The 15,631-nt window shown below is 38.4% G+C and overlaps 1 protein-coding gene across 1 annotated transcript in view; it reads right to left on the bottom strand.

Moving 5' to 3' along the window:
* Positions 1 to 1,934: 1,934 nt before the first annotated feature.
* The window catches only part of LOC149238519 (uncharacterized), a 52,637-nt gene continuing 38,940 nt past the window's right edge, over positions 1,935 to 15,631 (bottom strand). Inside the window, exon 3 of the mRNA XM_089369587.1 lies at positions 1,935 to 2,137. Coding sequence (XP_089225713.1) covers positions 1,935 to 2,137 — 203 coding nt within the window. The remainder of the gene's footprint in view (positions 2,138 to 15,631) is intronic.

The raw sequence follows: 15,631 nt of genomic DNA, 5'->3' as shown, positions 1-15,631 counted from the left end.
AATCGCACTCTGGAGCCCCGGAATCAGTTTCTGAGGCAGTTTTTGATGCGCGATTTGTGCATCGCTGGATAAATTAGGCCAAAATGGGGAATCTTTTTATCGCGCAACCCCCAGTAAGCCCGAAAGGCGCTGAATGACCCATTTTTCTTCACGAAGCATGCAGAAAGGAGCAGAAGACAGTTCTAGAGGAAACAGAGGCCGAACAACGACCATTAACTTGTGATTAGACCCACGACAAAGGAGAAAAGCAACCCAATTCATTTGTCAGAAAGTATCAGAGGAAAGAGAAGCAGCAAAGTGTACCAGTTAAATTGTTTAATGGAAACCTTCAGTTCCCAAAGCAGGTTAACATTGAATGGCCGCCAACAAAGTCAAAACAGGCGGTGAAAGCCCATCCCAGCTCTCAAATCACAGTTGAATCATTTAAGGCCACCAAACTACAATGGAGTAGAGACCCATGCACAGTTATTGTAGAGGAAACTGCACCAAGCCACCGAGGACAAGCACATTCACTTCAATTTGATACGGCAAACCTCAGCGCAGCCAAAGATATTTTCATGCATTTATTTCAGATAGGATTAGGTCAGACTAATTATTCTTTAGGACCTGTTTAGGTCAAGATGTAATGAACAAATTGTAGAGAGTTTTCCCTATATATACCGCCCTCAGCATTGTTTCAAGGGTTGGTAAATTGGTATTTTTCACTAGAGACTCGCACTGTATACCTGAAATTGGTTCTGTAATCAAAGATTGCCGAAAGTTCTGAGAAGAGACTGTTTGATGTGTTATTAATGTTTTTCTGGAGACTGAAGATGGAATTCTTGTGCTGCAACCTGATTCAATAAGTGCTTCTTACCTCTGTTTACTGTTTACCATTATCTAAATAGCAGAAAGAAAGATTAGCTTAGAATTTGTTTAAATACACTCTATGCTCAATTTCTGTTGTTTCTTTATGTTTTCCTCTGAATGAATTGGTAATGAATATGAATTCCTTCTGGCTCATATTTACCCCGATTCACCTGTGTGTGCCGATTATCTAGGGATTCTTTACTGCCCCTAGGTAGAGCTCTGTTATCTACCCTTGTTAAGTTGACTAAGGGATTCTTAAATGCCCCTCATTACTTAGCATTCATACCATCCTTCAAACCTGAAACATTGTTTCATTTGCAGCTACCTTGCTCCATTTTCTCTCTTGGGACCAAGAAAACGCACCAGCAGTCCTCCTTTTCGACTCCATGCCCAATGGTTTGAAACTTTCAGACTATGCTCTCCCTCTCTACTTGAGAACATCAATTATCCCACCAAAATCGGAACAACAACCCCTGAACTCAATAACTAGCCTAAGATCCTTTTCAACAAAGCTAAAATCTGAAAGAGAGAGCCCTCTCTGATTGCAGGTGGGCTAGAACCTGCAGTCCAAAGTTGGTCTGTGGTTACCTCGGCCGTATCCTTTTCTGGAGCTTAAGGACAACCTGAGTGATAACATAATGGCGACTCCACTGGGGACTTTCCACAAATAGTTTCACAAAGAAGGTAAGAAAGCTCCGCTGAGACCATAAATCAATCTTTCCAATTGCTGTTTATCTCTTAAAACTACAGATGAAGCCTGAATGTTAGCTAGGAAGCCTTTGAAACTGCTCTTTGCTTTGCATTAACAGGAGTAAATAAATGCTGCTTCAGTCAATCTTCATGCTAGTTTTAAGTTACAAATAGTTGTCCCAAATTTTGATTAGTTCTTTGCTATTTCTAAAAACATTCCCAAAAAAATACCAAAAACAAATTCGGAAGCTGGCTCCCAAGAAAAATCCACGATATATAAGGTCAAATCCAGACCCTAATCCCCCAGCTGTTTTTGAAAATCCGAACCTAATCCCGAAGATCCTTAGGAAGCAAGAAAGACAAGAAGATTTTGCTAATAAAACTCCTGAAACAACTTACCCAAGCTGTGTCCCAACTCCTGTCAAAGTTTTATTCCTATCAACTCCTGCTTCCCCTGGTTCATTATCCACATCGCATAGCACTCCTTCGACACCTCCATTCACTGCAACTACTACAACTACCACTATTGTTGTTCCTGTTACCCCAGTTATCCCTGCCGTCCCAGTTGTTCCATTTGTCCCCATTGTTCCACTTATCCCTGCCAATATGGCTAATAGATATGCACCCCTACAATTACCTGCTAATGCTGGGGCTTTACCTCAAGATTACCAATCGAAAATCACGTATTTTGATTCCACTGGTCCTTTCACAGCCATTCAGCATACCAAAAAGATGCAAGACTATTTTGAAAACTATGAAATAGATGATGATAGCATGAGAATGAGAATTTTTGTTCAAAGTCTAACAGGTGATGTAAGAACTTGGTTCAGATCACTTGCTGCAAATTCCATAACTACCCCAGATGAGCTGTACCAATCTTTTACCAACAGATGGGAGAAAAAGAAAGACCCTTTGCGCATACTAGCTAAATACGATACAATTAAAAGAGGTCCTCAAGAAATTGTTTTGGAGTATTGTGCAAGATTCAATAATGTTTACAATGCAATACCACAGAATCTGAGGCCTCCCCCTGACCTTGCCTTGTACAAATTTCCGGATGGTTTTGACCCGGATATGGCATACCAGTTAAAAGAAAGAGCTCCTCAAACCCTTGCGGACATGCAAAATGTTGCTGTCAGCGTTGACGCCAACTTAATTGCCAAAAGGAACAGAGCTAGGATGGAGATAAGAACCACCTTTAAATAAGAACCCTCAACCTTTGACCAGAAGCTTGATGCTATTATCAATGGCCTGCAAAGATTGGGAGAAAGAGTAGAAAACGTTGAGAGAAAAGCATCATGGGAAGGACAACAGTCCAATACCATAAGGAATCCAAATTTTAGGAAAACGCAGAACACAAATGCTGGTAGGTCTAGCCAAGACCATGACATAAGACCTCCTTTTCAAGATAACTATGTTGAAGGATCCACTTCTAGTCAACCCACAGAAGACACTCACATGAATTTGATGGATCTAAAGGGTGAGCACCAAACTTTCCTGAGCCAAGAAGACCAAAATGAACTTGATTACAATCAGTTTCAGACTAAGTCTGGTGAGTCTTTTGACTTTAAACAAGGATATGATACTACTGTGTATGAAGTACACAAACAATATAAGCTGAGAACTAGGACCATTGACATCTCCGAGCCTGGTAAAACAAAGGAAGGCAAACAGCCCAACAAGATTAAAAACAAAGCTGTCATGACAGAACCAGCTGATACAACTGTCCCAAACCCGCAACAAGTGACTGTAGAAGACATAACAGACACACAGCCTTCTGTTGAGCAGCCTCTATCACCTCCTTCCTCAAAATAAAATTCGAACAGCGTTCCAAAAAGCCCTCCTGAAACTGTAAAACCGCAAGTAGTCAATCCCCACAACGCTGATAAACAAGAGCGAATCGCTGATAATTCAAATGAAAAAGAAAAAACTGCCATTATCAACACCAAGACTCCATTGGAAAAACCATTTAATTTAGAGGCAGAAATAGGTAAATTGAAAATACCTGTTCCTCTTTCAGAACTTGCCAAACACGATGTATATAGGCAACAAATTCAAAGGTCGCTTCAGATTCCAGAAAACAAAGACGATGTAAATGTTTTGGATGATTCTCCTGAACTGATATTCGGTCCAGAAGTCAATGGAAAATCAACACATGGACCTATTCCACCCTTTTATGTCAGTTTGCATATACATGACAAAGTTTTGCACAACACTATGTTTGACTCAGGAGCCTCACACAACCTTATGCCCAAGGCAGTCATGGATAAACTGAACCTCGATATCACAAGACCTTACAAAGATTTATACTCATTTGACTCAAGTCAAGTGAAATGTTTAGGCCTCATCAAAGACTTGTGTGTCTCCTTAGTCCAATATCCCAACAAGACCATCCTCGTGGATGTGGTGGTGGCTGACATCCCACCAAAGTATGGTATGCTCCTATCAAGATCATGGGGAGCAAAGCTGCAAGGATCCCTTCAACTCGACCTCTCCTATGCCACCATTTCTGTCTTTGGGCAACCAAAGAGACTGTACAGAGAAACGCTGATGAAATATGTGGTGAGTAGTGAGAGCAAGCCTAAAAAATTTCCCATTTACTCAATACATTCTGACATGGATTCCTTTATTTTGTTTAATGATGACACAAATTCTCCAACTGAGGATGAGCCTTTGGCTCTAGAACAACAAACGCACATTAATCAAGAATTGATTATACGCACCCATGAGACTGTCACAACAGATAATGCAACCAGCATACAAGAAGAACCTCCTCAAACAGAAACCTCAAATCTGCCGGCTGCAAGAATGGCTGAAACTCTTAGCACTAACCATAAGCAAGAAACCACATGGTACTTAGAGTTTGACGGCTCTGTCAACAAGTTAGGGGCAGGGGCAGGTGTTTGGATTCACAACACATATAACAACCATGCACAAGGCCATGCCTACAGACTAAATTTCAAATGCACCAACAACATGGCAGAGTATGAGGCTCTCCTGTTAGGCCTTAAACTCCTCAAAGCTCTAGGAGCTAAAAAAGTGTCTATCCTAGGTGACTCTGATTTAATCATACAATAGATGAAAGGTAATTTTGTTACAAATGACAATAGAATGAGAGCCTATAGGACTGCTGCCACTAATATACTCAATGCATTCACTGAATTCAAGCTTGACAAGATCTCAAGAAATCACAACATTCACGCTCACAGCCTAGCCACTTTTGCAAGTACATGTAAGCTTCCCTTTGACCCAAACCACCACTTCACAGCGGAAATAAAACATAGGCCCGCTGTCCCAAATAACATTAAAGATTGGCAAGTGTTCGAAAATGATGCCCAAATTAATAATTTTCTCACCCTCGAGCATGAATTTTCAAATATTAACATAGATATGGATGCTATGACAGATTCAGAACAGCAAGCAACTGAAAATCAGCAGGCTGTAACTGCTACAACAGCCAAACAAATCCTAAACCCGATGGTTTTTGACAAAGAAAACATTGAACAGCTGAAACAGATGCACTTGGAAGAAATAGACAAAACAGAGGCAGAAATCATTGAGCTAAAAGATAATTTTCTGCCTGCTGGCCTGACCCCACTAGAAGACATGTTTGACGCCAATGATGTGCCCAGAAAGCCAAAATTGCAGCCAATAAACACTGATATAGAAGAACACAACATTGGGACAGCAGAAAATCCAAAAATGATCAAACTGTCCAAAAATTTGCCTCTTGATCAAAAGCCCAAGTACATTGATTTATTCAAAGAGTTCCAAGATGTATTCGCTTGGAGTTATGAGGATTTGAAATCCTATGACACCTCGGTGATCCAACACACAATTCCCTTAAAACCAAACCAGAAACCCTTCAAGCAGAAACTTAGAAGAATTAACCCTATGCTTCTTCCCCCGATTGAGAAGGAAGTAAAGAGGATGTTTGAAGCAGGCATAATAGCACCCATCAGATTTTCTGAGTGGGTGTCCAATCTTGTTCCTACAAGAAAAAAGACAGGTGAAATCAGACTTTGTGTAGATCTCAGAAATTTAAACCAAGTCTCCTTAAAAGACCACTATCCTTTGCCCAAAATGGATCACATCCTACAAAGAGTAGTGGGATCATCTAGAATCTCTTTGCTAGATGGCTTTTCAGGTTTCAACCAAATACTTGTTCACCCGGACGACCAAGACAAAACTGCCTTTACCACACCGTGGGGAACATTTAAGTATGTGAAGATGCCATTCGGACTTAAAAACGTTGGTGCCACATTTCAAAGAGCAATGGATATTGCTTTTGCCAAGGAAATACATGATTTCCTAGTTGTCTACCTGGATGACTTAACCCCATTTTCCAAATCTGATGAAGAACACCTCAAGCATCTTAGGAAAATTTTCATGACATGTAGGAAATATGGCATTTCCTTGAATCCCAAGAAGTCCCTATTTGGCCTAGAAGAAGGCAAGTTACTTGGCCACATTATATCAAAAGATGGGATTAGAATTGATTCTGAAAGAATCCAAGCCATCCTCCAAATTCCATTTCCAAGAAACATTAAAGAGCTATAAGCATTCCTTGGGAAAATCAACTTCCTAAGAAGATTTATTCCAAATCTAGTTGAACTAATACGACTGTTAAGCAACATGTTAAAGAAGGATGCCAAGGTAAGATGGTCCCTGGAAACCAAGCAAGCATTTGAAAGTATCAAAATTGCATTAACCCAAACCCCTGTCCTCACTAGCCCACAGTTTGACAGAGATTTTATCATATTTTCGTTTGCATCTGATCACACAATAACCGATGTCCTTTTGCAAAAGAATGAACAGGGAGCTGAAAAGCCAATCGCCTTTTTCAGCCGAGCCTTAAGAGACGCCCCTTTGAAATATCCAATAATGAAAAAGCAGGCCTACGCATTTGTTAAGGCCATCAAGGATTTTAGAGTGTACACAATGTATTCACACGTGATTTCCTATGTTCCACACGCTACTGTAAAAGACATATTGACACAAGAAGGATTAGAAGGCAAAAGAGGCAAGTGGATTGCAAGCATCCTTGAGTATGACATAGAAATAAAACCAACCAAGCTGATAAAGGGACAAGGTTTAGCTAAACTGATGTCTGAAACAAACTTTCAAGCCTTAGACATTAATCAGCTGGACAATGAACAGGAGCTGGCGACTCCACAGATCAGTGAAATATTTCTGCAATGCCCCTGGTACGCTGATATATGAATTGTATTGTTCAACCTGTGTGCTCCCCTAGGATTGTCCAGGACCAAGAAAAGATTCTTGAAAATGAAGGCTCTAAAGTTTTGTGTTATAGATGGTGCATTATTTTGGAGAAATCATGAAGGTATATTGCTTAATTGTTTAACCATGAATAGAACTAACAATGTCATGAAAGAATTCCATGTAGGTGACTGTGGAGGACATCTATATTGGAAGTCCACTGCTGATAAAATTTTAAGGGCTGGTTTCTATTGGCCCACTCTTTTTGCAAATATGAAGAAGTTTGCCATGTGTTGAGCTAATTTGTGGACCTAAATTAACACAATTATTTCTTATCAATCCGGGTTGTTTATGCTTTGAGGCAAGTTCACTATATGTGAAGATCAGATGTAATCAAACCTTGAAAGATAAGTTATTCAAAAGCTAAAAGTAATACATTCTATAACTCTAATTCAATCAGCTTAAAAAGAGAAAAACATTGAAAGGGTTCTTGACCTCAAGAAGTCCACCTTCACCTCATTTATCACTTAATGAATCAGAGATTGAAACCAAAATCTTAAGATGGATAAATTATTAATGAAAGAAGCTCTTAACTTAAGAGACACATAAGATATTCCATCATAATTCATTCATCTCAATATCTAAATCTCAATGAAAAACTACTTGCATGCAATCAAAAGAAACTAGTTTTGATTCATCATTTTAGCAGAAGGGATGCTCAACTTGAACACCTGTTTTTCCAACTCAATAAAGTGATGAATAAGCTATTAACTAATGAAATCAATCACTATGCATAAACCATAAAGCAAACTGAAATAAAGCTTTGAAAAACTAGTGCTACAATCAACCAGATTACAAGGAAATGAAACTAGTTAACAAGGAAGTGTACTTAGCTTGGAATGGGGGCCCTCCACCCTTGCCTTGCACACTTGAGAGGTGATATCAGAAGCTTAAATTCAGTCACACATCCATAGTATTGAACAGAAAAATAATAATAACACAAGTCTTCAAATTAACTCCTCAATCCAAAGATGTCACAGCATAAAAGTATATCACAAAATCAATACATAAGCCATCAAAGTTTTGGCTTTAAATAAGAAGTCTCATGAAAAAACTGATCTATATTCACTCAAACAAAACCATATACTCTCATCCACCTATCTAATTCGAATTCATTACTCCCATCCCAAGAAAGATGACCATTCCTATGAAATCTCAAAACTGCCCTATTTCTATGGGATTCCTGAATGACTAGTCATGGTTGACTAGCACCAAATGGGCCTAATAAAGCTTGTTCTGTTCGAACTGAGCATTGTTGGCTTAGTCCTAGTTCCCAAGCTTTCCATCCATGCATCCATTCGTGCCCAAGTGTCCTGCAACCATATCAACCATAGAGCTATTACGGGAATTTCTGAATCTGCCAATTTTGCACTAAAAACCAAATTTTCATAAAAACTTTAGAAATTGAAAAATTAAAATTAAATACCTGAATGGATATCAAATATACATAAAAATGGGATAAATGAAGGGAAAATGGATGGAAAATAGATGGATAAGTAAGTTTCTTTGAGCAAAAATAAGACCAAAAATAAGGCCCAACATCTCTCCCTTGCTTATCATCAAGCATGTCCCCATGCTTGCTTGCTCCTCTTTGACCTTCGTCTTTCTGTAGTATATGATGTACCTGTAGATGCTTCCTGTTGTGCTGCCCTGGCCAAACAATCCAGACCTGTATCATGTCTCTCCCTAAACAAAGCTGCCTTGACCTTTTGTTTTTCATACTTTGCCTGCCACATGTTCTTTTCCTTTAGCCATTTAAATGCTTGCTTAGAAAGTAGATCATTTTTCCTTTTCAGCCTCCCCAATTCTTCATTTAATTTTTCATTTGCCTTAACCAATTTAGCATTATCTTTCTTATTTGCCTTGTTTTCTTCTTTTAATTGTTTCTCCAAGATTTTGCTAATTTCCAATTGGTCAGTTAAATCCCTGATTCTTCCCAAATTGATTTCTCTCTCAAAATCTTGTGTTGTTTTCATTAGTGATGCTGCTGCTGCATCATCATATGAAGAATCCTTCTCAAATACCTCTTGTGCAATATCATTTTCTACTTGTTGTCTTGGGGAATATGTTTCTACTTCCTTGTCTAAATCAATGGGACTTTTATTCCTAAATCTTCTAGGAATAGACATAACAGATGTTTCATTTTCTTGCATGGCCATGCTATTCTGTTGTTTGGCTCTTGTTCTAGGATACAAGGGTGAGTTCATCAATCCTCTGTTTTCCTGCTCTATTTTATCCTGTACCTCATTAACCTGTTCAATGAATTGATTTTTAAACATGAATTCTCGCCACACTATGCCCTGTGATCTCACCTGATACTCAACTAGGATTTTGATTAATCCTTGGTGGTAAATCTGTCCTGCTTTAGGCCTGTGTTCATGTTTGACTATTTTAATCATTCTCAAAAAGCTCCTATATAGGAAATAAGGCAAGTTAATCCTATCCTCCCCTTTTATATGTTGCAGAAGTCTGACATGATACAAGTGGGCCACGCTATATCTTCTATCACAGGTCAAAAACTTTTGGATAACCAAAACCAACTCACCCCCTGGTTCATTAAACCATTCCCTGGGTATCCCTTTTGTTCTATCAAATGTCCCTTTCCGGTTCTTCTCAAGAAAGAAATTCCAAGTTTTGTCCTTGAAGTGCAGGCCTTTGTAATACTTCTCACCTATCATGGGTAGATCTAAAGCTTGGGAAAGATATTCCTGGGTTACAGGAATAATGACATCTCCCACCCATGTCTGGTCTTGACTGAAATTGTTTATAAAATCCCTGGTTATTTGTTCAGAGTGGCCATCAAATTTTTGTAGGAAACTTATCATCCCTGCCTGGTAAAGTTTTTCTATAGTTTCCTTCCCCCAGCTCTCTATCTGAAATTTTGGCTCTACTCTGACTGACATTGCTTCTGTAAACCAATGAATGAATTCTTCTGCAGTTACTAATTTCATTTTGACACAAAAAAGATATAATTATTTGTTTGATTTAAAAATGAAATTTTGAAAGCGAAGAAGCTTACCTTCCTCCTCTCAATCAACCAAATTTTGATCTCTACTTGACTCTGTTCTTTATAACAGCACTGTCTTAGTTCCCTGTTTAATACACCTGTATACCCTTGTTAATATGCTGCTCTCTGTGTTTTTTTTTTTTTTAAACAAAAATACATATATACACAATATCCATACATGCTCCTAGCCTTATTTTGTTACCAAAATTCAAACCATTGTTTACTGTGTATATTCAACCAGGAAAACTGTGTAGTGCGCATGCATATGGCTCTCGGCCTCATCAAAAAAAACATTCAAGATGCTCTCGGCCTATCCAAAAAGATTTGAAAAAAATGCTTTTGATTGATCACAAAATTTGGAAATTATGCATACGGCCTTAATTACCAAAACAATTGCCAAAAATACGCTCGGTTGTAACAAAAATATGGGCAAGAAGGAACTTAGCCTTAGCATGGCAGATTGAGGGCTATACACATACACTCGGCCTTACAAACACAAATGATAATAAGAAAACACGGCGCATTTGGCTCAGCAATCAAATCTTCTTCTGGCAAATCAAAATTTCACATGCATTATGCATTCAATCCTTAGGCACAGTAATCCCCTGTTTTCGGTGCAAACAAAACAACAGTGCGCAGCAAGGGTTATGGACGCATGTCGTTTCATAACAGTGAACGGTTTGTTTTGATGTTTGAACCGGTGCGCAATCAAAACAATGTATGGCAATAGACAAGCGCAGTGCGCAGTATATAATAGTCACATTTTGATTCCCACTCACCGCCATTCAATATAATATTTAAGTTTCGTGCCTCCTCTGTTCATAGATTTCATTGTTAACACGGCACATCATAACAATTCCTCATAATAATGCCAAATCCTAACGTGTTAACCATGCACTGCATTCGCATTTAAGTGAAGCGTGATCCACTAAGGGTTCATACCAAGATTCACGCAATGAATCAACGGATTTGAGGCTATAGTTTCGGCTTACCTTTGATCAACGAGCGCTTTGAGGAATATCTGGCGCTCCAAATCCTTGTTCAACTATGCAATTGACTGGTGGCAAGGCAGAGCAATCGTTACCATTAATAACAGATAGTTCATAACCTTGATTCACTGTATGTCGAGCTTTAAACAACTAACGCCTTACCTGATTGAATCCCCGAAAATTTGCTATCTTTGAACGTGAAACCCGGGATGATTTCTTTCTTTAAATCCGCCCCAACTCAATTCACTCTTCTTTTTACTATGCTGCGGCCTCAAACACCATTGCTCTGAGCTATTTGGCAATGAAGATTATGGTTTAAACAGCGCAAAGCTCAGTCAGCTCATGACTGTTTCAGGGCTGTACTGCGCTTTGTGTCTATTGGTGTTTACAATGCGTGGTTTACATGGCCGTCCTGTTTGACCAGTCGCCCGACTGTGTCATGAGGATGGCCGAATCATTGTTTTCATACGCATGACCCCCTGCACAGTATACTGTCCAATGACCATGAGTTGTCGTGCCACCGTGTTAAGCTCGTACCTGTGTGCTGGCCGGTGGTTGTTTGGGGTTAACGTTTTATTTATTACGGTTGTTTTACCATTATGCCCACCGTCATGCGCTTGCAATGATATATAACCATTGCTTGTTTTGCAATGATTCGCATGCAATGATATTTCAACCTCCCCGCCGTAACGTTTCAATTGTTGTTTTATATGCGGCTATCCACCATTTATATCATACCATTGTGTTATGAACTGTCACTTATAACTGCATCATATACCATATGTTATGTTGTGCAACACTTATCATATGTGCGTTGGGTAATATAAATAATTTGAGCACATTCACACATTTTGTTTTGAACTATGGTATATGTTGTATGACATAAATTTTGATCTCCATATAGCGCATATTTGATTTGTATAACATAACTTTATAATTTTAAAATGACCATTTGGGTCATATTTAAAATTATCACCATCACTAATGCTTTGAGTTGTATGTGCAGGTTGAAGGTTGTCCCAGTTTGGTCTTTCTAAGCTCGTAAAGAAAATACTTTTAGGAGTAATAGGGAATATGTATGGAAATGAAAGGGAATAGGGTTATAAGGTATAAAAGTATGGAAATGAAAAGGAATAGGGTTATGATGTATAAGGGTTATAGGATATGAATGATAATGAATATCCTCAGGTACTAATTTCAATTTAACAAAAACTAAAAATTTCTAAGAAAAATTTGAATTTTTAAAGCACAAAATGACTATACATATACTCCCCTGGATGATGGTTGTACAAGTGAGATGAAATCAATTGATCAGATGTTGTAGATGGATCAAAATGTAAACTTTATTGCTGCTCCTTGTTCTTCATGTTCTAGTTCTTGAATTGATAATCAGGTCCCTCTGTAATGATTCGTTGTTTCAGGTCCCTTTCACTGCTTACAAAATATGCACATGTTGTGTTGACATTGGCAGGTTTTTTAGGTCCCTTGGCAATGATTTGTTATGTCAGGTCCCTCTGTTGACAATACAAGTCCTGTCTATACTTCAACATTCCAGCTTGTTCCAGCTAAAGAGCTGATGTTTGCAACTTCAGTTGTCCACTTAAAGAGCGAATGCAAGTCTCCCCCTTGTTGAAGATATGACTTGTCCTCAAGTCATTGGTTTGTGGGGTGTGTCTGCATTAAATGTATCTAAGAACAATAGAACAAGTAGAAGGAATTCATAGAGTCCAAGTTGCCCTGGTTTTCCCCTATGAATTCGTGCTTGCAAAGTGCCAGTTGCCTGGTTTTCACTTGCAAACAATTTATTTGTTTTTTTTGTTTTATGTTTTTTTTTTTTTTAATATATATTTTTTATGTTTTTTTTTTTTTTTTTCAATTACTAGACTAGAAGATGGCTGATCCTGTGCCATGAGTTCCAATTCTGTGTCTTCGATCAGTTGTTTCATAAATGCTTCTTTATTGATAGGCCTATTGTAAACTTTGAGCCTATGTCCATTCACTATAAATGAGGTGGAATCCTGGTCGATTGTCTTGATCCTAACTGCTCCATTATCAAAGATTTCGTCAATTTCATATGGGCCTAACCAGTGTGTTGTGAACTTCGCTTTGAAGTCTTTGAATTTGGAGTCGAAAAGCAATGCCCAGTCTCCCTTGTGAAATGTCTTTGTTTTGATATATCAGTCGTGCCACTTCATTCTTTGTTGTTGCATCAATGTAGTATGTTCCATAGCTTGCTGACGATGCTCATCTAACTGATTCAGTTCCATGATCTGCTGTTGTTGTGCTTCTGTCAAGTCGAGTCCTAGTTCAGCTGCTAGTCTGTATGTATGTATCTGAAACTCTATAGGCAGTAGGGCCTCCTCCCCATATACTAACTGGTATGGACTGAAACCAGTTGTAGTTTTCCATGTGATCCTGTAGGCCCATAGTGCATATTTTAATTTTTCAGACCAGTCTTTTCTGTTCATCTGTACTGTTTTTGTCATAATATTTTCTAGGACTTTATTTGTTGATTCGACTTGCCCATTTGCTTGTGGATGATATGGTGTAGATTTCCTGTGTTTGATCTTGTATTTCTCCGTTAGATCTCGTACCAGCTTTGATGTAAACTGTGTGCCCTGATCTGTTACAATTTGTCTAGGTACTCCATATCTGACAAAGATTTCTTCAAAAAGAAAGGTGACCACTGTATCTTCTGTTGCTCTGTTTACTGCTTTTGCTTCTGCCCATTTGGTTACATAGTCTGTACATACTAAGATGTACCTCTTCCCATTTGATGGTGGATTGATAGGTCCAACAAAGTCAAGTGCCCACTGCTCAAATGGTTCTATGAGAACCTGTGGCTTCAGCGGCATTTCATCCGATGTTATTGGTCGTCCTATTCTCTAGCAGCTGTCACATTGCTTGACATATTTCTTAGAATCTCTGAAGATGGATGGCCAGTAATAGCCCAGTTGCAGCACCTTATATGTTGTTCGTTTATCTGCAAAATGGCCACCACATGGTTCATCGTGACATGCTCTTAAAATGTCTAATATTTCGTCTTCCCGTATACATTTTCTAATTATCAAGTCTGAACCAGTATAAAATAAATCACCATTGACCCAAGTATATCTAGAGCTTGCTCTAACAATTTTGTATTTTTTGCTTTTTAGTGAATTGAGTTGGAAACCTTCCAAAAGATAAATAGTTTGCAATATCTGCAAACCATGGTGTTTTGATTGTGATGGCAAACAGATGTTCATCTGGAAAGTTATCTGCAACTGGATTTGGATCGTGAGGTGAGTGTATGCAGGACAGAAAGTCAGCCACTTGATTTTCTTTGCCTGGCCGATCTTGTATTGTGATATTAAATTCTTGCAACAACAGTAACCATCTTGTTATTCGTCCATTGGTGATGGGTTTATTCATCAAGTATTTGATTGTTGAATGATCAGTATGAATGAAAACTTGATATCCTGTTATATAGTGCCGGAATTTATTTACTGCATGTATAACGGCTAACATTTCCTTTTCCGTGACTGTGTAGTTCATTTCTGCAGGTGTTAGATTTTTGCTTATAAAGTATATTGCATAAGTGAACAAGTTCTCCTTCTGTCCAAGAGAGGCACCTATCGCAGTATCGGATGCATCAGTTGATATATGAAATGGTAAAGACCAGTTGGGCCCATGAAGAATGGGGGCAACTGACAATTTCTCTTTCAGAATTTGAAATGCATTTTGACAATCATTTGTCCATTGAAATTCGATATCTTTTGCTAATAGTTTGAACAGAGGTTGGGCTATTTTACTAAAGTTTTCAATGATTCGTCTATAATAGCCTGCATATCCTAAGAAACTTCTTACCTCTTTCTGTGTTGTAGGAGGCATTAAGTTTACTAGGACTTTGATTTTTGCAGGATCCACCTTTATTCCTGAAGCAGAAATGTGGTGGCCCAGAACTATTCCTTCTGTCAACATCATATAGCATTTCTCATTGCTTAATGACAAATTTGTTTCAATGCATCGTTTCAAAACTTTCTCAAGGTTATTTAAGCAATCGTTGTATGTGTTTCCGTAAACTGTGAAGTCATCCATATAGACCTCTACACATTCATGAATTAGATCAGCAAATATTGCAAGTACTGCTCGTTGGAAAGTTGTAGGTGCATTGCATAGACCAAATGGCAAAACATTATATGCATAGGTTCCCCATGGGCAAGTAATTGTTGTCTTGTCTTGGTCTTCTGTTGCTATTCTTATCTGGTTGTATCTGCTAAACCCATCTAAGAAGGAGAAAAATTTCTTCCCAGCTAATGAGTCTAACACTTGATCAATGAATGGTAGAGGAAAATGATCTTTTAGTGTAGCTTTGTTTAATTCCCGATAGCCCACACATACCCTCCACTTTCCATTTTTCTTTGGTACAATAACCAGTGGAGAAACCCATTGACTATCTGAAATAGGATAGATGAATCCAACTTTTAACAATTTTTGCAGTTCTTCTTTCACTATTTCCTTCATCATGGGATTCATTCGTCTTTGAGGTTGTCTTACAGGTTTAAGTTGATCATCTGTATAGATGTGGTGGATACATGTGCTAGGATGGATTCCTTGCATATCAGTATAATCCCAGGCAAAAGCTTTTGAATATTTCTGTAATAATGCAATTACCTCTTGCTCTTGTGTTGATTGCAATTCATTTCCAATGTTTAGATGTTTTCCAGGATGAACCTCAATCATTTTGATTGTTGGCTTGGAGATTGCGTTTATAGGAAAGATGTCTATAAAAGATTTCTGCAAAGTTTGAATTGTACAAGTTTCCTGAAAGCATTGA

Source organism: Pinus tabuliformis, chromosome 8 (genome assembly GCF_031772625.1).
Source record: "Pinus tabuliformis cultivar Carrire ecotype Pingquan chromosome 8, CPIR1, whole genome shotgun sequence".
In the NCBI taxonomy this organism is placed as follows: Eukaryota; Viridiplantae; Streptophyta; class Pinopsida; order Pinales; family Pinaceae; genus Pinus; species Pinus tabuliformis.
The sequence above is the reverse complement of the archived record's forward strand: the minus strand, read 5'-3'. Positions and strand labels throughout refer to the sequence as shown.